This window comes from Balaenoptera borealis (assembly GCF_965194805.1).
Source record: "Balaenoptera borealis genome assembly, chromosome: 13".
Taxonomy (NCBI): Eukaryota; Metazoa; Chordata; class Mammalia; order Artiodactyla; family Balaenopteridae; genus Balaenoptera; species Balaenoptera borealis.
Genome location: NC_138870.1, coordinates 41,668,008 through 41,689,297, shown reverse-complemented (window position 1 = coordinate 41,689,297; position 21,290 = coordinate 41,668,008). Strand labels below are relative to the sequence as shown.

Below are 21,290 nucleotides of genomic sequence, written 5' to 3'. Positions count from 1 at the left end.
AAGAGACCTGCAGGCTCCTCATGGGTGATCTTTCTTCCCCACTTAGGGCAGGCAGAGGTCTCTTGAAGATCTCCAGAGAAAGTGTTTTGACCGCTCAGTCACCTTGAATTCCCTTGTAATTGAGGATATTTTGCTTGTCTGACGACACATATGTCAGCTCCTTTTCCTAACTCAGTGGATCTAAAGGATACAGTTCTTTTTTTTTTTTTTAAACATCTTTTTTTTTTTTTTTTTTAAATTTATTTATTTATGGCTGTGTTGGGTCTTCGTTTCTGTGTGAGGGCTTTCCCTAGCTGTGGCAAGCGGGGGCCACTCCTCATCGCCGTGCGCGGGCCTCTCACCATCGCGGCCTCTCCCGTTGCGGAGCACAGGCTCCAGACGCGCAGGCTCAGCAGTTGTGGCTCATGGGCCCAGCTGCTCCGCAACATGTGGGATCTTCCCAGACCAGGGCTCGAACCCGTGTGTCCTGCATTGGCAGGCAGACTCTCAACCACTGCACCACCAGGGAAGCCCTTTTTTAAACATCTTTATTGGAGTATAATTGCTTTACAATGGTGTGTTAGTTTCTGCTCCACAACAAAGTGAATCAGTTATACATATACATATGTTCCCATATCTCTTCCCTCTTGCATCTAAAAACAGTGGTTAGATGCCACGAAGTAAGTGGCAATGCCTTAACCGTATGCGTGTTGTTAGGCCCAAAGGCCTCTTCCATCCTTGTCAAGGGGAGTGCTAACCTTCTCTCCTTTCATCCAGCACAAGGATACAGTTCTGAGACTTCATCTTCCAGCTCACCCAATCTGATTCTAGCCTTGAGTTCCTTATGGTTGCTTTTCCCTGGATAAAATCTTGATCTTAGTTTCAGTGTTACTGATAAAAGTAACAGTAAGAGTTACATTGTAGTGAGCATATGCTATGTGCCACAAACTAAGCTGAGTGATTTATATAAGTTATTTTGTTCACACAAAACCCTGCAAGCTGAGTACTATTACTATGCCAAGTTTTACACATAGAGAAACTGAGTAGTGGAGAGATTTAGGTATTTGCCTTAAGGTCCCATGGCCAGTATTAGAACTTGAACCCAAGTCTTCTCAACTCCAAAACATGCCTGTGCTGGGTATCCTGGGCCCTGGGTTCATGTTTCTGTGTCACAAGGCTCTCTGATGCCCCTCCAGGGTGGGAAGCCTCCTGGCTTGTTGGGGGAGACTGAGATTGGGAGGCCAAGAGGGGCTCCTGAAGAACCACACACCCTCTTGACAGCAAGGTGGGCAGGCTACAGAATACAAATGTAGCTTCAGATGGAGGTTAGGGCTGAGGTCAGTGAGCAGAAGTTGCCTCTGAGGGCTGCTCTCTTTCCTTGCCTCTTAGCTGTGTGGAATCGCATCATTGAGCCTGTGGCTGCCATGAGAAAAGAGGCTGACATGCTGCGGCTCTTCCCTGAGTACCTGAAAGGCGAGGAGCTCTTTGGGCTGACGGTGCACGCCGTGCTGCGCATAGCTGAATCAGTAAGGAAGGGGCCAGGGGTGGGGCCAGGTGGGCACGGGGAAGGTTGGTTCTGCCCCGGAAGTGCTCAGGCTAAAGTGAGCATGACCTGTGCCCACAGCTGCCTGGAGTGGAAAGCTGTCAAAATTATTTATTCCGCTATGGACGCCACCCCCTGATGGAGCTGCCACTCATGATCAACCCCACTGGTTGTGCTCGATCAGAGCCTAAAATCCTCACACACTACAAACGGTGAGCTTGTGGGGGTTGGTAGGGACCCTCTGGCCAATTACAAGTGTTTGGGGTTACAGATCAGAGTTCCCTTGGAGAGACTGGGGGTTCACTCTAGGCCTCCTGATTAGAGGGTGTGCAGGTATCACTAGGGTGTCCCTTTCCTCCCCCAGCCTGCTCAGGTATTCTGGGTTGACCTGCCGTCTAGAGATAGACTTATCTTGGGCACCCGGGGGATGGCCATTGGGGAGGTTCTGGGTAGACAGTGGTGAAGTCATATGAAATGTATAAAGGACCCAGTCACCACCTTCCTTTCCTGTTTTGCTTCTAGGGGGCCTGTGATTCTCCCAAACCTCAGACAGACGCCCCCTGAGTGCTAGGTTCACCTTCCCTTCCCCAGGCTGAGTTGGTGTCAAAAATATATAATTAGGAATATAATAGGAAAAATAATAAAACCTTACATTTGTATAGCACTTTATACTTTTTTTTTCAAAGCGTTTTCACATCCATTATCTCATTTGATCCTCACAACAACCTTATGAGGTAGGTAGGGCAGGTGGTATGATCCCCATTTTACAGCTGAGAAAACTGAGACCCAGAAAGATTAAGTCACTAGACAAAGGTCACAGCTGGGACCAGAGCCTTATCTCTTGACTTGTGGTCCACTGTTCTTGCTGTGTACCACAGTAGGCTGACCTTGGTCCCTGGGTAGAGGGAGGCAAAATCCACGCTAGGAGGGCTTTCTTGAAGGCCTTCGGTTGCTCCTCAGGCTGTCGTAGAGCGTCAAACTCTACCCCAGCCAGCCCTGGTCCCTGATGCTCTACAACAGTGGTTTTCAAACTGTGTGTGTTCCAGAAAGCCCTGGAATGCATAAACTGAGTAGGCAGAACTTGGCCCTCTCCATGCATAACTCCCCCTTCCCCAAATTGGATTCAACCAGAAGAGTTCCGTTTCCATCTAGTTTATGTATGGGAGTTCCGGTAATGTTTTGTTAAAGAAAAAAACAAAAAGATTTCTGCTGTATAAAAAAGAATCAGTTTGAAAACCACTGCTCTGGGATGGGCAAGAATTTGGCTGGTGCCCTAGGGTGGTGAAAAGGCATCCTCCTAGGCAGCAGTCATTCCCCTGCACTGAGCCACCTGCACAGAGCCCAATGTTACATCAGAGAAGAGGACAGTCTAAAGAAAGGAAAGGATACTACCTTTTGGCTATGAATTCAGAGCCAATTTTAATTAAAATCCAGCCCAATGTGGTAGACATGGCCCCCATTTTCAGAGCTTCCAGTATGAGCAGGAAGTAGGGCTCAGATATTTGAACAAACCATGAGCTTAAATTCCAGGCCTGGGCTGCTTGGGGAAGACCTCCCAGAGGTCTTGAGCATGGCCTTGAGTCTGGTTTGGCAGGAGGGTGGTAGAAGGTGGGGAGATGGGAGAGCAGGCTCAGTGTAGGGGAATCAGTGCCCCTTCCCTTCCTCCATGCCCCACCCCCCCATCCTGGGCTTTCTTTGCCACCCAGGCTGTTGGAAGGGTCCCCATAGCTAGTTGCTGCCTCACCAAAGCCAAGACTCAGATGCCTCTACTCCATTGCCAAGGCAGCACATGCCCCTAACTGGAGCGTTGCACATCCCAGGGAGGAAGCGGGTGGCGTGTGCCTGGTCTGGGGGAGAGCTGTCTTGTCATGGACTATATCACCTCCCAGGCCCCACACTCTGAACAGCACCAGCATGTCCAAGGCATATCAGAGCACCTTCACAGGCGAGACCAACACCCCGTACAGCAAGCAGTTTGTGCACTCGAAGTCATCTCAGTACCGGCGGCTCCGCACTGAGTGGAAGAACAATGTATATCTGGCTCGCTCCCGTATCCAGGGCCTGGGGCTCTATGCAGCCAAGGACCTAGAAAAGCACACAATGGTCATTGAGTACATTGGCACCATCATTCGCAATGAGGTGGCCAACCGGCGGGAGAAAATCTATGAGGAGCAGGTATGGGCTGGCAGAGGGGCCATCATGGTGTGTGGTCCACACTTAGCCAAGGGGCAAGGGGCAGGATTGGGGCCAGAGGAGCAGGTGGAAAGCTGTGGGAAGAGGAGGGGAGAGGCAGGAGAACGGAAGAATAAGAAACGAAGATAAGCCCACTGCCCAAGTCCACTCCTTGATCTCGCCACCACCGCTGCCATTCTCTGATATTCTTGCCCCTTCCTCTGCAACCTCTGCCTTTCTAGAATCGAGGCATCTACATGTTTCGAATAAACAACGAACATGTCATTGATGCTACGTTGACCGGAGGCCCTGCCAGGTGAGAGAGGGACGAGTAAGAAGGGATTTAAGAGTCCCTGAGGGTGGCATTCTGGGGGTGGGCCAACAAGGAACCAGAATCATCCAACCCAGTTGCTCGGCGTTTCTGACTTTGTCCCACTGCCTAGGTACATTAACCATTCCTGTGCCCCTAACTGTGTGGCAGAAGTTGTGACATTTGACAAGGAGGACAAAATCATCATCATCTCCAGCCGGCGAATCCCCAAAGGAGAGGAGGTAAGAGGAAGCATCCCTCAGTGAGTGACAAAGCAGCTCCCTCTTCTCTGCCATTTGCCGGAAGTCAAAATCCAAGGCCACTGCCCTCCCCCACTTCCTCTGGGGGGCTGGCATTGATTCTGCCCTCTTCTCTTTCCAGCTGACATATGACTATCAGTTTGATTTTGAGGACGATCAGCACAAGATCCCCTGCCACTGTGGAGCCTGGAATTGTCGGAAATGGATGAACTAAGAAGCTTTGAGGCTACCAGGCAGGGGAGTCCCCCACCCCAACCTCTTCCCTGAAAGGGATGAGGGGGAAGAGAGGTAGCAGCCAGAGCCAGGACCCAGGGCTGGGGCTGCCGGCTGACCGGAGCCCCTGGAGCAGGAGGCTGGGGCAGAGGGCCCTAGGCCAAGCCCACCCTGGGCACCAGGGATGACCCTCTTCCCCGCCACTGGCCCCCAGGCTGGCATCTCTGCCCCCAGCTCCAGGAGGGGTCAGACAGAAGCAGCCATTGGGCATCTCAGGTTTGAGGGGGATATGGGCTGGGAACTACCCAGAAGCATCTGGGAGGCAGCAGGGAGGGGGGAGGAGGATGTGTGGCCGGGCCTCACAGCCCTGCTGCTCCCACCGACCTCTCTGGCCCAACTCGAGGCTGCAAAGAGACTTGACTAAGCTTGACAATCCCAAAGGCCGGGTCCCACACCTGGCCCTGCCTGCCGGGTCCTGCCCCCACCCTCACCCCCATCCCCTTCCCTCTCAATCTGTCTCTGTCTCCCTCTTCTCCTCTGTGTTTCTGTCTCTCTATGGGTTGTGTTTCCTTGTTTTCCACTCTGACAAATGCAACATGAACGGGAAAGAGGCGCCCCGCTGCCCAGGAGGGCAAGCCAGGCAAGCCGGGCAAGGAGACCCCGCACCCACACCTACCTCATTTAAGTGTTGGATTTTTTGCTGTTTTGAAATGTGAGACCCTCTCCAAGCCCCCTACTGCCCCAACCCTCTCCCCCACCTCACTGCCCTCTTCTGAGTGGGTGGAAGGGGGGTAGGAGGAAGAAGAAAAAACAACAACAAAAAATCCATCTTTGTTTTTAATTACGGGCATGGGATGGTGGTTGAGGCTAATGATGATGAAGATTGGGGATGACTGGCCCCTAGTTGCTCTAGGACTTCCTTCTCCATCTGGACATGGGGGCGGGAGGGGTGTGCTAAACTTAGGACCAGGATATCTCCCTCCGGTTTTCCCAACCCCATCATGAGCCCATTTGCCCTCCAGCCCCTGGATAGGGTGGGTGGGTGGTAGGGTGAGGGCTATCCCTGAGTGGCATGCCCATACCCAGTGAGGCAGGGTGTGGCCCGGAGCTCCCACTTTCCCTCCGTCACCAAACTGCTGCTGGTCTGGTGGGAAGGGGTGGTGATGTGGGGCTGGGGGAGCTTAGTGTCAGCGCGGGGAGGGTGGGGGGTATTTATCTATTTATACATGGGATTGTACATAGTCTTGTGGGGCATGGGGGAGCCGGCTGGAGGTGAGAACCCTCCCCTCTCCCCCCACCCCCGGGGAGAGCAAATGTAAAACTACTAATTTTTGTGCTTTATATATTCTATATAAATATATCTATTTTCTTTTTACAAAACCAGTTTATAAATGGTAGGGGGGCGTGGGGCGGACACATGGAGCTCCCCTTGTGGGGGAGCCCCCTCCATTACCCAACCTACCGCCCTTTTCCTCACCCCCTCCTCCCCACCCCCTGGCTGTGACTGCTGTAAGGGGGGGGTATAGAGGCTGGGCGATTCCCACCCCCTTTTGTATAGTTGGACTATGTTATAACGCACAAAAGTGAGCTGGCCCCAGGGGGAGCCAGAGGGTAATGGGTTCCCCTGCCTCCTCCCTTGTCCTTCCCCTTTCTGCCCAAGCTTGTGCTGCAGTTGAACCTCTTCCTGGGGGTAGGGTTAGGTCAGGGGGTGGGTGAGGCCCCAGACCCCTCTCTGGTAGGGAGCCATGGGGATGAAGATGAAGCTTATATGCAGTTCTCTCCTAGGGGCTGTGGGCAAAGGGCATTTTGTAATTAATATTTTCAAGAATCAAATGTCTGGAGTGTAGGGGTGGGCTTGGTGGTGGTGTATGGGCGGGCCTGCTGGAGGGGGAGCACGGTTGCTGTTGTGATTTTAGGTTTGTTTTTGTTTGTTTTCGAATTTGGGGGGTTGCGGATTGATGGGGGTAGGGAGATTTTTTTTTTTTTTTTAAGCTGCTTCCTCAACTGTTTCAAGCTGCAAATGTTTAAGAGAAATAACATCCCCTCACCCCCACAGAAACCACTGTAATTAAATCAGACAGTGCGGAGACTGGGCTGCTGCCCCCAAAGCCATTGGATGTTCCTTTTCCAAGAGCAAAAAAGGTCTAGGCTACAGGGAGGGGGAGATTGGCTCCTGCGAGTCAGGCTCTGGTTGGGGCTTGGGCCCTGGGATTGGGAAAAGGGGATGGGGCAGACTTTGTAAGCATATGCTAGGTATCTGATAGTCCTGTAGAATTTAGTGAAGAAACCTTATACAGTTTTTAATTTTTATATAAACTAACTCAGACCCAAGCTACAAGGTTGGAATTTTGGTTGTTGGTTTTTTTTTTTTTTTTTTTTTTTTTTAAAGTACCCCGCCTGTATAATTGCATCAGAATTCCCTCTCCCCCGCCCCGCCCTTCCCCGTGCCCCATGTTTGTATTTTGGGTTGGTTTACACTTGCACATATTCAATTTTCAGTTTTTCCCCTTTACAGTCTTCTCCCCTCACCTCCAGGACCCTCCCTCCCCCTTTTTAAAAAATAAATCTCTGACAAGTGTGAATCCCGTGAAGACTTTATTTTGTGTTGTGTGTATCCTGTACAGCAAGGTTGGTCCTTCGTAACAACGGATGAAATGATTCCCTGTTTTAAAGCGCCCTCTCTCCCTCCACCCCCAGCGCCCCCGTCCTTGGCATGTTTTGTATCAGCGATCATTCTGAACTGTACATAATTTATGTTGCAAGAGGCAAAGGGCAAGTTTTGGATTTTGCTTCTTCCAAGTTTGTTTTTAAACGACAAATAAAAAAAGAACATTTTAAATACAAGCGGCTCCGTCCCGTCACCCTCGCCGTCGGTGGGATCCGTGAGGTGCGGGAGGACCGGGGGGAGGGCGGTTTCGGAGGCCAGGCCACGCCGGAAGGGTCAGCTCCCCGCCTTCCGCCCTTGGCTTGCGTCAGTCCTGACGTAGCCGGAAGTGGCGTCGCGGTACCGGACGTGGGGCGGGACCTTCCCTGCCTCCCGCCCCGGGCAAGCTTCCTAAAGCGAACGAACCCAGCCGGCGTCTCTCGCGATGGAGGCGGTGAGGAGCGCGGGAGGGCTGCGGGAGGGCTGCGGGAGGGCGCTGTGGAGCTTGAGACCCCCGTCAGGGGATGGGGAGGCGGGGGCCGGCGCTGGTGCCCAGTAAACGAGAAGCAGGGTGTCTGTCCTATCCCGTGACCCTGCCCCTCCGCTCCTTCGCTGAGTGCATCTCCTAGGACTGGGCCGCGCCCGTGCCTGCCTTCGGTCCGTGGTACTTTTAGCCCGAGCGGGCAATGACTCCTAGCTCCCTCCTTGGAACCTACGCACGCCTTGGCGATGTCGGGCCTCCTTTCCTTTTAGCGCCTCGAGCCCTTCAGAGGTTTGCCTGAGAGAGAAGGGTTGTGAGCCAGCTTTCCTGGGTGAAGCAGGGGGTTCCGAGGGACCCCCGCTTGCAGGTAGCACCTGGTCCCCAGTTGTGTGAGTGTGATTCATGCACTCCTTGGCAGGAGGGACGTCTGAAAGACTTTTATACTGCATTGAGGTGTCCAGCGAGGTAACATACCCTTAATGAGACTGAAAAGTGGGGTTTCCCTGAAGGAGGGAATCTTTCAGTGTTAGAGGCCACTGTGTGCCTGATCTAGTTTAGGACATGCCCTGCTCTGCGATTCTAAGCAGGTGTGTTGGCATAGCTCCTTCTTGGCAGGCAGGCATTGACGGATTGTGGCAGGTCCCTGTCATCCTCCCAGAGTTGCTGCAGGTTGCCTACTACCTGTTTGGACCCATCCTCACTCTCAGGAGCCTTTGTCTAGTACTCTGGAACCCTTCCCATTCACTTCCCTCCATGTATCCTTTGTCAGGCAGAGTAACTCTAACTACCTTGGTTTTTATCATCTGCTACTGTAGTTGTGTGAGGGCTGCAGGTTCACCTTTCTTTGGATCAGTTACATGCCCAGGGTCATTCCCTTACTGTACCCTTTGTTTGCCTGCAGAGAGGTCATGTCCCTAAGGTTATAAAGAAGAAACCAGACCAAAGTGGTAAAATGATTTGCAGCTGGTCACCCAGGCAAGGGAGTAAGTTCTTACAGATTAAGAGAATTTTGAGCAAGAATAAAAGATCTGATTTCATTAAATTCAAAGTAACATTATTTTTTACTTACTTATAAATGTATTATGGTTTACAAAGCATTTTAATATAGGTTTTCTAATTTAGCCCTCATACTTTATGTACTGGATTAGGTTTTTGGAATAGAAATAGTTTTGAAAAGAAAAAAAAGGGAGTTCCCTGGCGGTCCAGTGGTTAGGACTCAGCCTTTTCACTGCCAGGCCTGGGTTTGATCCCTGGTGGGGGGACTAAGATACCACAGGCCACGCATCTTGGCCAATAAATAAACTAGTTAATTGAATAAAATAAAGAAAAAAGAAAACTCCTGCTTTGAAAATGCTTAGCCTAACTGGAGTGGGGGTGAGGGTGAGGGCAAGTCAGAGACAGCTGTTATTTAAGGTAGACTGTAATAAATGCTAGCATCAAGATGCAGAAAAAGGACCGTGACAGCATAGAGGAGGGAGAAATTGCTGTCAGCCCACGAGAGGGCATTGCAGGTTGAGAGAACAGTGAGAGCAAGGGCATAGAAACTGGGGCATGTAGAGATTAATTGGGGTGAGCCAGTGGCTTGATGTTGCTGGAGCTTTGGATTTTGGTCACAGTTGGAGAAATGACTGGAAAATGGAAGAGTAGGCTGGGGTCAGGTTGAAGATATTGCATACCACATTAAGTTTGAATTTTGTTCTGTAATAAGAGGACCCATGGAAGATTCATGAGCAAGGTAGTGAGTGTACTTTAGGAATATTCCTAACGGCTTTCTGTAAATGGATGAAGCTGCTTCAGAAAGTAGTGAGTTCTTGGTTGCTGGAGTTGAAAGTCCCTTCCAAACCTGAGATGCTTGGTGAGAGAACTTGGTGACAGCATGAAAGACAAATTGAAGAGGAAATAGACTTCCTCTTCTCTAAACTGGCAGGGAGACCAGCTTAGAGAATGCTGTAGAAGTGGGATGTAAAAGGCTAAGTTAAAGCTGTGAAAGTGGAAAGGAGAGAGATGGCTTTGAGGCATTTCTAACATAGCAGCTTAGCTGAGAGATGTTAAGGACAAGTTTAGGTCATGCCCTGCTCTGTCATTCTAAGCAGACATGTTGGCATAGCTCGTTCTTGGAGGAATCAAGACCACAGTTCTAGGCATCAGGGAAGACAGCAATGCAAAAACAAAGGTGGGACCCCCAGTAAGAATAATAGGATTGGAGGGACAGATGCTGTTCTGTTTTGTATTGAAGCATTTGAGGAGTCTCTGTGACATCTGTGGTGGTCCAGCAAACAACTGAAAATGTGGATCAGGAGTTTGGAAGAAATTGTGAGTCTATGTGTCAGATCTAGGGTGTGTCTCTGAAAATAGTATTTTGCACAAGTCCCCTATGTTATTAAATGTAGAGAGAGTGGACATAATTACCCCACTCCTGTGTGGAGAAACAGGCAGAAAGATAAAGTCATATTCAATTGTGTCTGACTCTCTTATGTAGGTATCTGTGTCTCTGTTTAGCTGTGTGTCTCTTTTCTCTCTCTCTAACTTCATCTTAGGTCTCTCTGTTCACATCAGTGTGTATCATTATCAATTTGAGAGTTAAAAAACAAAACAGTTGAGAGTTCTATGCAAACCCCCATGCTAGGTGGTATGAGGGAGTGATACAAAGAAGTATATGATAGTTCCAGGCTTCCAGGAATTTACAGTCTGTTTGGATAGATAATGAACAACATAACTGTAGCACAGTGCAGTAAATAAGTATCATACGCTGGGTACGATAATTTCTACAGAAGTAGCTGTTGCTGTGTCTTTGTATAGATCTGTGTAAGGCTGCTTTACTGCTAAACAGACCTCTTTCCCACTTAGAAGTGATGAGGCTGTTTTTCCGATAGTTTTGCCAGAATGCCAGGCCGTGCTGATAGCCTCATGCTGCCCAGACAGAAGAGAGGGAGATTATCCCCTGCCTACACCCTGGCCCGTTAGAGGAGGGAAGTTTAGCGCTGTCCTGCCAACTTGACCCTGTTTACCAGCCAACCTCCCAGGTTCAAGCCAAGGCCTTTAACTTCATGTTACTACAGCAGCTGTGGAGGTGAAGTATGACTTTAAGTTAGTTTGGGGATATTACCCAGACAGAGCAAAATAGAGCCAAAACTGTTGATTCCAGCCGACAGAAATTATCACTATCTCTCCTGGGTTCCTGGATAACAATGAAATTTCCAAATGTTCCCACTTGAGGGAGCACAGAGATGGTTCTGAAGGTTTCTCTATATTCAAAGCACTTTCTAATCTCAGACTGTCATGAACAAGGAAGCTTGGAAAACCAGCACCCTCTGGGCTGTAGCAGCCTTTGACTCACAAGGGTGCTGAGAGGACTCGGTTCCCTAGTTTCAGAACATTTATCCTTCTCATCTACCCCTCAGTCATTCAAACTTTGACTCTCTCTGGTAGTCAGCTTCTGGGATCCGCCCCAGATGTGGCCCCCTCTCATGGTAAGGGGTACGTCAGTGACTCAGGTGCCCACAACTACGCTTAGTGACTGTTCGGGTGAAAGCAGTATTGTCTCTCTGGCTTCCATATTTTTATAAAATAGGTCTGTGAGAGTCTTGTGGGGCCAACCTTAAGCTCATATTTTCTAGTCTCAGCTTTTAAGACCTAATGTTTCATTAGGCAAGGTAGTATATAAGGGCATGAGCTTTGGAACAGCACAGGTCTGTATTCAAATCCCCATTCCACCCTTTGCCAGCCATGCGACCTTGGGCAGGTTGCTTAATATTTCTTGAACCTAAGTTTCCTAATCTGTGAAAATAAGGCTAATAATAGTATTCACCTCAGGGTTATTATAAAGATTAAATGAGATAGTATTTCTGAAGGACAAGGAAGTCATTCGTTAACCAGCCCTTTCCCTAATGTTGCTAAGCTCAAATGGATGGAGCCTAAGATAGGCTGAATCTTTGTTCCTCTGTCTCTCCAGGTCACTTCTTCAGATAACTACTCAGCTCTGGAAAATGAGCATCCTCAAGGTAAGTTTACTGAAGAAAGGAAACTGGTATGAAAAACCAGTTTCATACCAGTAGCCCGATCCTGATTTGTCTTCAGCAGTGCTTTTGAATTTCTCCCGGAGTCTTCCCTGGGAAGATCAAAGCTGGGCCAGATAATGTGCCAAACCACATAAATCAGGAACAAAGATTTGGCAAGATCACCTAGGAATAAATCTTGGGCAGGGTGAGGATGATTAATATCTTCAGTTGTCAAACCACTTGAGAGAAACTTTTGAGGTACAGGGAAAACTTCCATAGGCAACTCTGGGCTGGCTAACCATGGTTTAGAAGTCCCCGGCAGGGACTTCCCTGGTGGTCCAGTGATTAAGACTCTGTGCTTCCAATGCAGGGGGTGCAGGTTCCATCCCTGGTTGGGGAACTAAGGTCCCACATGCTGTGTGGCCAAAAAAGAAAGAATAGTGAATGAATAAATGAGTTGATACTGCAAAAAAAAAAAAAGTCCCTGGTATGTTCTGAGTAGCCCAGAAACAAAGCCACTAGGATTTTATCATACAGCGATCTCACTAAAACCACTGAGTATACACAAGAAATTATAGAAAGGACTTGAAACCCTTAGAACTAATCTAGAAATAGAGGCACTAAACCCTAAAATTCAGGGCACAGGAGAAGGCAATTCCAGCACCTGCCCAAATACTTGGTTAGAATGGAATGGTCCAACCCTAGGTCATCTAGAAAGAAGCAAAATTTATAGGCATCTCTGGTAAAGAATTTTGCCCAGGAACACTCCTAGTCTTCCTAGGACATGTTTATGGCATTAGGAGTACACACTTTCTCAGAGGATTGAAATATGGGATGAGATCCTAGAACATATTATTAAATGTCCGTGAGTTCTCCACAAGAATTTTTTAAATGTTCTGTTTTCATGTTGTTGGTATCCAAAAAAGTTAATATAGTCATATTTTGAATTACCTAGATGATTCTTCATAATTGAGTACTGCCCCATGATATCAGTGCTTATTTTGTGTTTCTGAGTGCTTTCGCATTAGCACCAACTGAGGCAGGGGTAAGAAACTCAAATTGTCTCCATGGATCAAGCAGTGACATGAGCTGCATATGACTACAATAACCTGTAGATCTCGTTGCATCTAAAAGGAGGCAGCAACTATCCAGGTCTGGTCAATTGCTACTATTCGGGAATTCACAACCTACTTTTGTCAGATCTTCTGATTATGAAAAGAAACCGAGAGTTTGGATTTTTATGTAAATCTCCAGATTTTTTTAATTGGGCAACTGATTTTAAAATTATTTTAAAAATCCTGGGAAAACCAAGTCAAATATGTTTGTAGTCCTGTAGCCTGGAATGATAGTATTTAACTATCAGTGTAGCATGTCTTAAACTGGTGTCAAAAGACATGTTCTTGGGAATCTGTGAGTTTTCAAATTTGAAGAACAATGGTGGCCTTCCAGTTAAAGATGGTGGATTGAATACATGCATCTACTTTCGCTCCTTCACAAAAAGCCACTAAAACCATGAAGGAATTTTTTTAAAAAGGTACAAAACCACCAGAATAGGGAGAACAAGAGAGGAGATAATAGCAATGAATTTTTGGAAGCTGGAACGCAGACAGAAGTGTGGTAAGTGACTTAGCAGACCTGAGAAAACTGAATTATAAACTAGCAGTGAGGAAAGTCCAAAAGCATTGAAGGTCTAAGAAGCAGTCAGATCCCAAGACTCCCTACCCCACTGAGTGCAGCTGGGAAACTCCTATCCCAACTTTGGCAGAGACTGGAGGTATGGAAAGGGGCGCCGGCCCAGTTGAAGGCAGAGGTACTGTGCTAAAAACAGGAGCATGAAGTGAACTATACTGGATGCTGAGACCCCAGCCCTTTTCCCCCATTCGGTTTTCAGAGTGCTAATAGAAAAGACTTCATCCTCCAAGCACAAAATTGCATGAATAATCCTTCTCTTCAGAATCCCATTGAGGGGAAAGCCCTAAAAATGTAAGTATTGAGTGTTCCCCATCTAAATGGTTCACCATCAACAAGGTTCATTTACAGACGTAAAGCTTCTAATCAGCTTTAAAGACTCCACTCTTAAAATATGGTTTGAATCCTCTTTTAAACCAAGGATTACCAGACATCTAAAGAAAGCCTGTAACATGAAAAAAGTGATCCAAACTGCCCCCCACAAATGGAAAAAAACAAACAAACAGGAAAAAAAGCAACAGAGGGGAAAAGTCAATGCATAGAGAAGAGAACTTTAAAAATTAACGTTAATGGACTTCCCTGGTGGCACAGTGATTAAGAATCCGCCTGCCAGTGCAGGGGACACGGGTTCGATCCCTGGTCCGGGAAGATCCCACATGCCGCAGAGCAGATAAGCCCGTGCGCCACAACTACTGAGCCTGTGCTCTAGAGCCTGTGAGTCACAACTACTGAGCCAGCGCACCGCAACTACTGAAGCCTGCGTGCCTAGAGCCCATGCTTCGCAACAAGAGAAGCCACTACAGTGAGAAGCCCGCGCAGCGCAATGAAGAGTAGCCCTTGCTCACCACGACTAGAGAAAGCCCGCGCGCAGCAACAAAGACCCAATGCAGCCAAAAATAAATAAATAAATTTATTAAAAATAAAATTTAAAAATATTAATGCATACTCAGATAAAGAATATTTCCACCATGAAACAAGTATAGGAAGTAATTTTTTTAAGAAAAGCAGTTTTCAGAAAACAAAAAAGGAGCTCTTGGAAATTAAAAATATAATAGCAAAAATTTTAAACTAAGTAGGAGGTGTGGAAAATCAAGTTGAAGAAATCTCTCATAAAGTAGAATTAAAAATCAAAGAAGTGGACTCACAGACATAGAAAACAAACTTATGGTTACCAAAGGAGAAAGGAGGGGGATAAATTAGGAGTATGGGATTAACAGATATAAACTACTATATATAAAATAGATAAACAACAGAGTCCTACTGTATAGCACAAGGAACTGTATTCAATATCTTGTAACAAACTATAACAGAAAAGAAAAAAAAATCATAAGAGGAAAGTAGGAGAGAAAAGATACAGTAGTTAGTACCTCCTTATCCTCGGGGGATACATTCTAAGACTCCCAGTGGATGCCTGAAACCGCAGATACTATGAAACCCTGTATATATTATGGTTTTTTCCTATACATACATACATACCTATGAAAGTTTAATTTACAAATTAGGCACAGTAAGAGGTTAACAACAGTAACTAATAATAAAATAGAACAGTTATAACATATATTAAGAGTTATGTGAATGGGGTTGGTCGGTCTGTCTGCCTCTAAATATCTTATTGTACAAATTTAATGCCTTTTCCATCTTGACTAAGCCCTTATCACACACTGACCCCATAACTTTTGCAGTTGGAGGTGCAACAGCAAAACTAGCATGAATTCCTTTTTCATTCTTCACAGTTTCACAGAAGATTCATTCTTTTTTTTTTTTAATCAGTGAATTGTGTTTATGCTGATTCTTTTTTTTTCTAATTTAACATTTTATCTTTATTTATTTATTTTTGGCTGCGTTGGGTCTTCGTTGCTGCATGCAGGCTTTCTCTAGTTGCGGTGAGCGGGGGCTACTCTTCGTTGCAGTATGTGGGCTTCTCATTGCGGTGGCTTGTCTTGGTGCTGAGCACAGGCTCTAGGTGTGCGGACTTCATTGCAGGCTTCAGCCCATTGCGGTGCATGAGCTCAGTAGTTGTGGCTCACGGGCTCTAGAGCGCAGGCTCAGTAGTTGTGGCACACAGGCTTAGTTGCTCCGTGGCATGCGGGGTCTTCCCAGACCAGGGATTGAACCCATGTCCCGGCCTTGGCAGGCGGATTCTTAACCACTGCGCCACCAGGGGCGTCCAGAGGTTCATTCTTATCATAGATCTCAGCATATGATTTTTTTTCTTTCCCTTATTAAGTCAAGAGCTTTCACCTTTTCACTTATAGGAAGCACTTTGGGGCTTCAGTTTTACATATCCAAATTGCCAGCCTCACTATTCTTGTGCTCTGTGGCCATTATTAAGTAAAATAAGGGTTACTTGAACACAAACACTGTGATACAGTGACAGTCAATCTGATAACTGAGAGGGCTACTAAGTGACTAACGGGCGGGATATGCTGGACAAAGGGACGATTGACGCCCAGGGCTGGAACTGAGCTTAATGGCAAGAGATTTCATCATGTTGCTCAGAATGCCGTGCAATTTAAAACTTATGAATTGTTTATTTCTGGAATTTTCCATTTAATATTCAGACTAGGGTTGACCACGAGTAACTGAGACCGTGGAAAGTGAAACCTTGGATAAGGGGGGGACTACTGTATTTTAAAAACAACAACAATAACAAAAACAAACCTTAAAGGGTCAGTTTTGGAATAATATCTAAATATCTAAATAATATCTAAATAATAGGAGTTACAGAAAGAGAAAAATGACAACACAGAGGGAAGGAAACAATCAAGGAAGTAATTCAAGAACATTTCCTGGAACTGAAGAACATTAGTTTTCATGTTGAAAGGACTCATTGAATATTCAGCACAATGGGTGAAATTGTCCCACCCAAAGCACAATCATCATGAGATTTCAGAACACTGGGAACAAAGAGAAGATCCTGAGTTTCCAAAGAGAAAAAAACAAGTCACATAAAGAATCAGAATTGCCTGGGACTCCGGACTCTCAACAACACCAGAAGCTGGAAGGCAATGAAGCAGTGCCTTCAATATTCTGCAGGAAAATAAATTCCAACCTAGAATTCTATATCCAGCCAAATTATAATTCAAAGATGAGGGTAAAATAAAGATATCTGCAGGCTACAAGGTCTCAAAAAATTTACTTCCCATGCACCCTTTCTCAGGAAGCTACTGGAAGATGTGCTCCACCAAAACAAGGGAGTAATCAAAAAAGATGAAAACATGGGATACAGGACACAGGAGTGCCAATACAGGAGAGACGTGAAAGGGCTCCCCTGGATGGTGATGAAGGAAGATCTAAGGATGACAGCAGTGCACACCAGGCATACCAGCCCAGATCTGAGCAGGTCAGAAGGCTCCAGAGAGACTTCTTTGGGTAGTTTAAATTGTTAGACTGTCTCATGCTTCTGAACTTCTTGAAAGGAGATTTAAACAATTGGTAAAGAGTTTGGGGATTGAATTAGTTATAAGTACTATGCATAGAGAACTAAGCAAACAAAAAGACAAGACAATTATTAACTCCAAGGAAAACAAAAAGTTGTGAAAGAAAAAAAAAAATCAGACTTTACTACTTGACTTAGCTCTGAATAATGAATATTTAGTCAAAATTATTTAAATACTGATGTAACCAACCTTACAGTTTAACTTCTGGGAGAACGGAGTGATGGGAGGTGCATGTTTATAATGGGGTCCTGGTAGGAAAGAGAATTGAAAATGCTCATCTTCCTTGCATGATAATAGATAATGCCTCTCATCTTCCTTGCATGATAATAGTTAATGCCTAAAAGTGAACAAAAAATGTAGCAATATAAGCATGTTATTTATAGACATAGAAATAAGTACCAAAATACTCAGCTAAAAGAGGTCTCATCTCTGGGGAGGGGTAGTACAGGGAGGTGGGTGCTAGGGACTGCAGTTTTTCTTAACAAAATTTGTAGAACTGTTTGACTCTTTAAACTGTGTACCTGTATAACTTTGGTAAAAAATTAAAAACAAACAACTGGCGTAGGATTTAAGAGCGTGAACTTTGGAATCAGGTAGATCCATGTTTGAGTCTTTCTTGTTACTAATGGTATGACCTTGAGCAGGTTGTTTTTTTGTTTTTTTGGGTATTTTTCGCTGCTTTCCACCTGTTTTCTCAGCTGAAAAAATGAGGGCAATATTTATTTGCCTTGCAGATTAAATGGTGTAATATTTTTAAGTACACATAGCATACTATGTAGCACATTTGGGCTATTATTTTGGGGCTTGCTTCTCCAGTTGAGAGCAAGCAGTTAAAATCAGGGGAATGGAAAGGTAAACCCAGCCAGGGTCTCTCATTTGTCTAGAGTAGGTGGGATGATTTCTGAATCACAGGGTCATCCCAAGATGGACTCTCAGGTTGTTTTGGGCCAGGTTGATTGAGCACTGGGCTTGAACTTAGTGTTGTTCTGAAATGGCCCAACTTGGACCATGACTTTCTCATCTGTGGGTCTTAGAAGAATTTTAAGAAGTTTACTTGGATTTTAAGAAGCTTAATTACATCTTAATTGAGAAAAGAGAACAAGTGAAAATGTGCTAAATATATGAAAAGGACAATGAGTTAAAGATGAGAAAAAAAGCTTTTAGACTAGAATAGGTTAGTGAAAGTATTACAGACTTTCTGTTTTAGTCAGCCATCTTTTGGCTAAGGAGCCAATAGATATAGTTCTACCTGGGGGTGGGGTTGGATGAAATGGTTTCTAAGGGGTTTATCCAGGTTTTGTGGGAACAATAGGAACAAAACAGAATAGGGGGCCTTATAAAATCATGCTGTAAATATTTGAGCAACTACAACACTTTTATTTTCTGCCTCTTTTGATTGTGAGTTGTTGCATTGGAAGGAAGCTACTAACTATCCCACCCTATGCAGAGACTCCAGAATCCAACAATAGCGTGTATACTTCCTTCATGAAGTCTCATCGCTGCTATGACCTGATTCCCACAAGCTCAAAATTGGTTGTATTTGATACTTCCCTTCAGGTAGGTGAAATCCTCTTTTCCCTTCCCCCTTCCTTGGAGCCTCTGGTTCAATACCTCTCATCCTACCTCATCCCAAGGGTAATACCCTTGTCCTTCTATGGGGTTAGGCTCGTGTTTTCCCAGCATACCCAATTCCTATTCTTTTAAAGTCCTGCCCCCTGCAAATTTTCCTTTGTGACTGTTACTCTTTCACTACAGGTGAAGAAAGCTTTCTTTGCTTTGGTGACTAATGGTGTCCGAGCTGCCCCTTTGTGGGATAGTAAGAAGCAAAGTTTTGTGGGTAAGCAGAAGTTGTTGGAACACAGTTTTACTGGCATCTTGTGCTGGGCAGGGAGAGAAGCTTTGAGCAGTGCTGAGGGCTCTTATCTTGGCCTCTAGGCATGCTGACCATCACTGATTTCATCAATATTCTGCACCGCTACTATAAATCAGCCCTGGTAAGGAGCCTTAGCTCAATGACCAAAACCACTTTCCCTGCCCAGAGTCCCTCATTCTCATTTCCTTTCTTCCAAACAAACTACAGGGGGTTAATGAAGCAGGGAGATCAAGTCTCAAGTTCTGTTGCTTCTGCTTTCAGGTACAGATCTATGAGCTGGAAGAACACAAGATAGAAACCTGGAGAGGTATGTAGAGAACTGGGGGTTGTAAAAGGATAAAGGGATGGAAAGTTTCCTGGGAAACAGTTTTTCATGGTGGTATTTTGTGAACCTCCCTTTTCCCTTCAGAGGTGTACCTACAGGATTCCTTTAAACCACTTGTCTGCATTTCTCCTAATGCCAGGTGAGTTCCAGCTAACCATTTGTCCAGAGGGGAAAGAGCCTTGCCATTATCATAGCTAAGGCCCTAGATACACAAAGATCCGAGGGCAGAAGAGAGGCAAGACACTCCTCTCTCTCTGTCACACACACACACACACACACGCGTGTGTGCGCGCGCACACACACACACACACACACACAGAGACACACACATTTAGGTCTAGTCTGAACACTGCTCCTCTCCCCCAACCACCTTTTTATAAACAAACTCTAAGGAGCTATTTAACCACCCTCAGGCCCAGCACTGTGGAACTTACCATTATCCCCTACCTTCCCACAGCTTGTTTGATGCTGTCTCTTCATTAATTCGAAACAAGATCCACAGGCTGCCAGTTATTGACCCGGAATCAGGCAACACCTTGTACATCCTCACCCACAAGCGCATCCTCAAATTCCTCAAGTTGTTTGTAAGTGCTCCTCAGCCCAGTTTTTACTTCTTACATACTTGTCGGAGGGGTATCCAAAGGTGGTTTGAGGGGCCTTGAAAAAAATCAAGATGATGGTAATTTCCTCAGATCACTGAGTTCCCCAAGCCAGCGTTCATGTCTAAGTCTCTGGAAGTACTACAGATTGGCACCTATGCTAACATTGCTATGGTCCGCACTACTACCCCTGTCTACGTGGCTCTGGGCATCTTTGTACAGCACCGAGTCTCAGCCCTGCCAGTGGTGGATGAGAAAGGTGAGAGATTGGGCAAAAGGAGAGGGAGGGCTCCAGGGAAGCCAGGGAGGCTGTGGGAAAATCTGCTGTCCCCTCAGCTCAGCCCGGAGGGTGATTCTATAGGCAGGGGGAGCCTTGGATACCAGATCCTCCTTGCTGAGCTGCCTCTGTCCCCCTAGGGCGTGTGGTGGACATCTACTCCAAGTTTGATGTTATCGTGAGTGATTGTGGAGGTGCTGGGAGGCAGGGAGAGGGGTGGGGTGTTGGATGTGGAGAGGGAGAAGAAGAGAGTCTCTTCTGGGACCTGAGGGTTTTAGAAGCTTCCAAGCTTTCAAATCCTACTTGAAAAGGAATTGAATGAGCTGGGTGTGGCTTGTGGGCATGGCTGACAGCTACCCTAAATCACTCTGGTGAGGTTGGGTGGGCTCGGAGTTTGCGGGCTGGCTCCCTTGCTTCCCTGCATGAATGTTTCTCTCTCCCCCCAGAATCTGGCAGCAGAAAAGACCTACAACAACCTAGATGTGTCAGTGACCAAAGCCCTGCAACATCGATCACATTACTTTGAGGGTGTCCTCAAGTGCTACCTGCATGAGACTCTGGAAACCATCATCAACAGGCTGGTAGAAGCAGAGGTAGGGGAGCCAGCAACCCAAAAGGTGCTGGGGGTAGCAGCTTTGGTTTGGCATGGAGGGTAGGGGCTGAGGGCTCACCTTAACTGAGGCTGGCACTAAACATCCCTTTCTCCCTTATTGCTCTGTGCAGGTTCACCGACTTGTAGTGGTGGATGAGAATGATGTGGTCAAGGGAATTGTATCACTGTCTGACATCTTGCAGGCCCTGGTGCTCACAGGCGGAGAGAAGCCCTGAGCCGGGGGAAGGGGTCATGCAGCACCAGGGGTTATGCCCCACTCACTGCCTGCCCAAAGCTCTGGGAACCAGAGACGAGAACTTTAGAGAATTGTGACTCTGTTCCCTGCCCGGGAGCCCCCTACCCTTCTACATGGGAGTGAGGGAAGGTGTTGGGGGGAAGGAGAATGGATTTTTAGCTGTCCTTATCCTCACCCTTGAGGAAAACTTTCCGCCTAGTCCCTGTCCACTTAGACATAGCCCCCCTTCTGTGCTCCTCAGGCAAATTCTGATCTCTGAGAGATCCCCAGACCTCACCCAGCCTTTGCCTCTATCTCTGCCCCTGACTCCACCCTAAGATAATGGACACAACAAGACTCTTCATAAAGATATTTTTATTCATCCTGTTTCCTGCTGTATGGAGGAGGCTGAGTCCATTTAACGGCATTTCTTCCCATAATGGGAGTGGGGAGGATCATGGGGAGGAGGGCCTTTGGGTTCCTGTGCTGTATGCATGTGAAGGGAGATGAGACGTAGGTGGAGGGGGAGGGCAGAGTGGTTAGCTGAGGTTATTGCTTTTTGTGGCAAACCTAATTAAAATGACAGGAGCCTCTTCATGGTATTTCAGTGTTTGATTTTTGTAGATGATAGACACTACTACTCCAACCCTCCTACTTCAT

At 46.6% G+C, this 21,290-nt stretch overlaps 2 protein-coding genes across 15 annotated transcripts in view; both read left to right on the top strand.

Moving 5' to 3' along the window:
• KMT2D (lysine methyltransferase 2D) overlaps window positions 1–7,321 on the top strand; it is a 42,126-nt gene extending 34,805 nt beyond the window's left edge. For 9 of the 10 annotated variants that reach the window (XM_082352327.1, XM_082352330.1, XM_082352324.1 and 6 more), the window contains 6 exons: window positions 1,369–1,505; window positions 1,604–1,734; window positions 3,412–3,697; window positions 3,937–4,010; window positions 4,138–4,246; window positions 4,386–7,321. In XM_082352327.1, coding sequence (XP_082208453.1) covers window positions 1,369–1,505; window positions 1,604–1,734; window positions 3,412–3,697; window positions 3,937–4,010; window positions 4,138–4,246; window positions 4,386–4,478 — 830 coding nt within the window. In that variant the 3' untranslated portion in view covers window positions 4,479–7,321. The other variant, XM_082352323.1, reaches the window with a different exon arrangement.
• A 126-nt stretch (window positions 7,322–7,447) lies between these two features.
• On the top strand, window positions 7,448–21,232 carry PRKAG1 (protein kinase AMP-activated non-catalytic subunit gamma 1). Of its 5 annotated transcripts, none has more exons than XM_082352510.1 (13): window positions 7,472–7,575; window positions 11,555–11,603; window positions 16,450–16,632; window positions 18,177–18,286; window positions 18,485–18,566; window positions 18,665–18,723; window positions 18,864–18,909; window positions 19,012–19,066; window positions 19,385–19,511; window positions 19,620–19,785; window positions 19,944–19,981; window positions 20,250–20,396; window positions 20,527–21,232. In XM_082352510.1, the coding sequence occupies exons 4-13, from the start codon at window positions 18,215–18,217 to the stop codon at window positions 20,629–20,631; spliced, it is 897 nt and encodes a 298-aa protein (XP_082208636.1). In that variant the 5' UTR covers window positions 7,472–7,575; window positions 11,555–11,603; window positions 16,450–16,632; window positions 18,177–18,214; the 3' UTR covers window positions 20,632–21,232. The 5 variants fall into 5 exon arrangements, 4 of the variants coding, with proteins under 4 accessions (XP_082208635.1, XP_082208636.1, XP_082208637.1 ...); XM_082352511.1 differs by lacking the exon at window positions 16,450–16,632 and adding an exon at window positions 13,492–13,583 and having other exon boundaries at window positions 7,491–7,575; XM_082352508.1 differs by lacking the exon at window positions 16,450–16,632 and adding an exon at window positions 9,839–9,915 and having other exon boundaries at window positions 7,525–7,575.
• The last annotated feature ends 58 nt before the right edge of the window (window positions 21,233–21,290 follow it).

Coding starts and splice junctions, on each gene's coding strand:
- PRKAG1 (XM_082352508.1), top strand. CDS start 9,889: ATGTGGATCAGGAGTTTGGAAGAAATT. Junction 19,512..19,619: donor TCAAATTCCTCAAGTTGTTT/GTAAGTGCTCCT, acceptor TAATTTCCTCAG/ATCACTGAGTTCCCCAAGCC. Junction 19,982..20,249: donor ACTCCAAGTTTGATGTTATC/GTGAGTGATTGT, acceptor CTCTCCCCCCAG/AATCTGGCAGCAGAAAAGAC.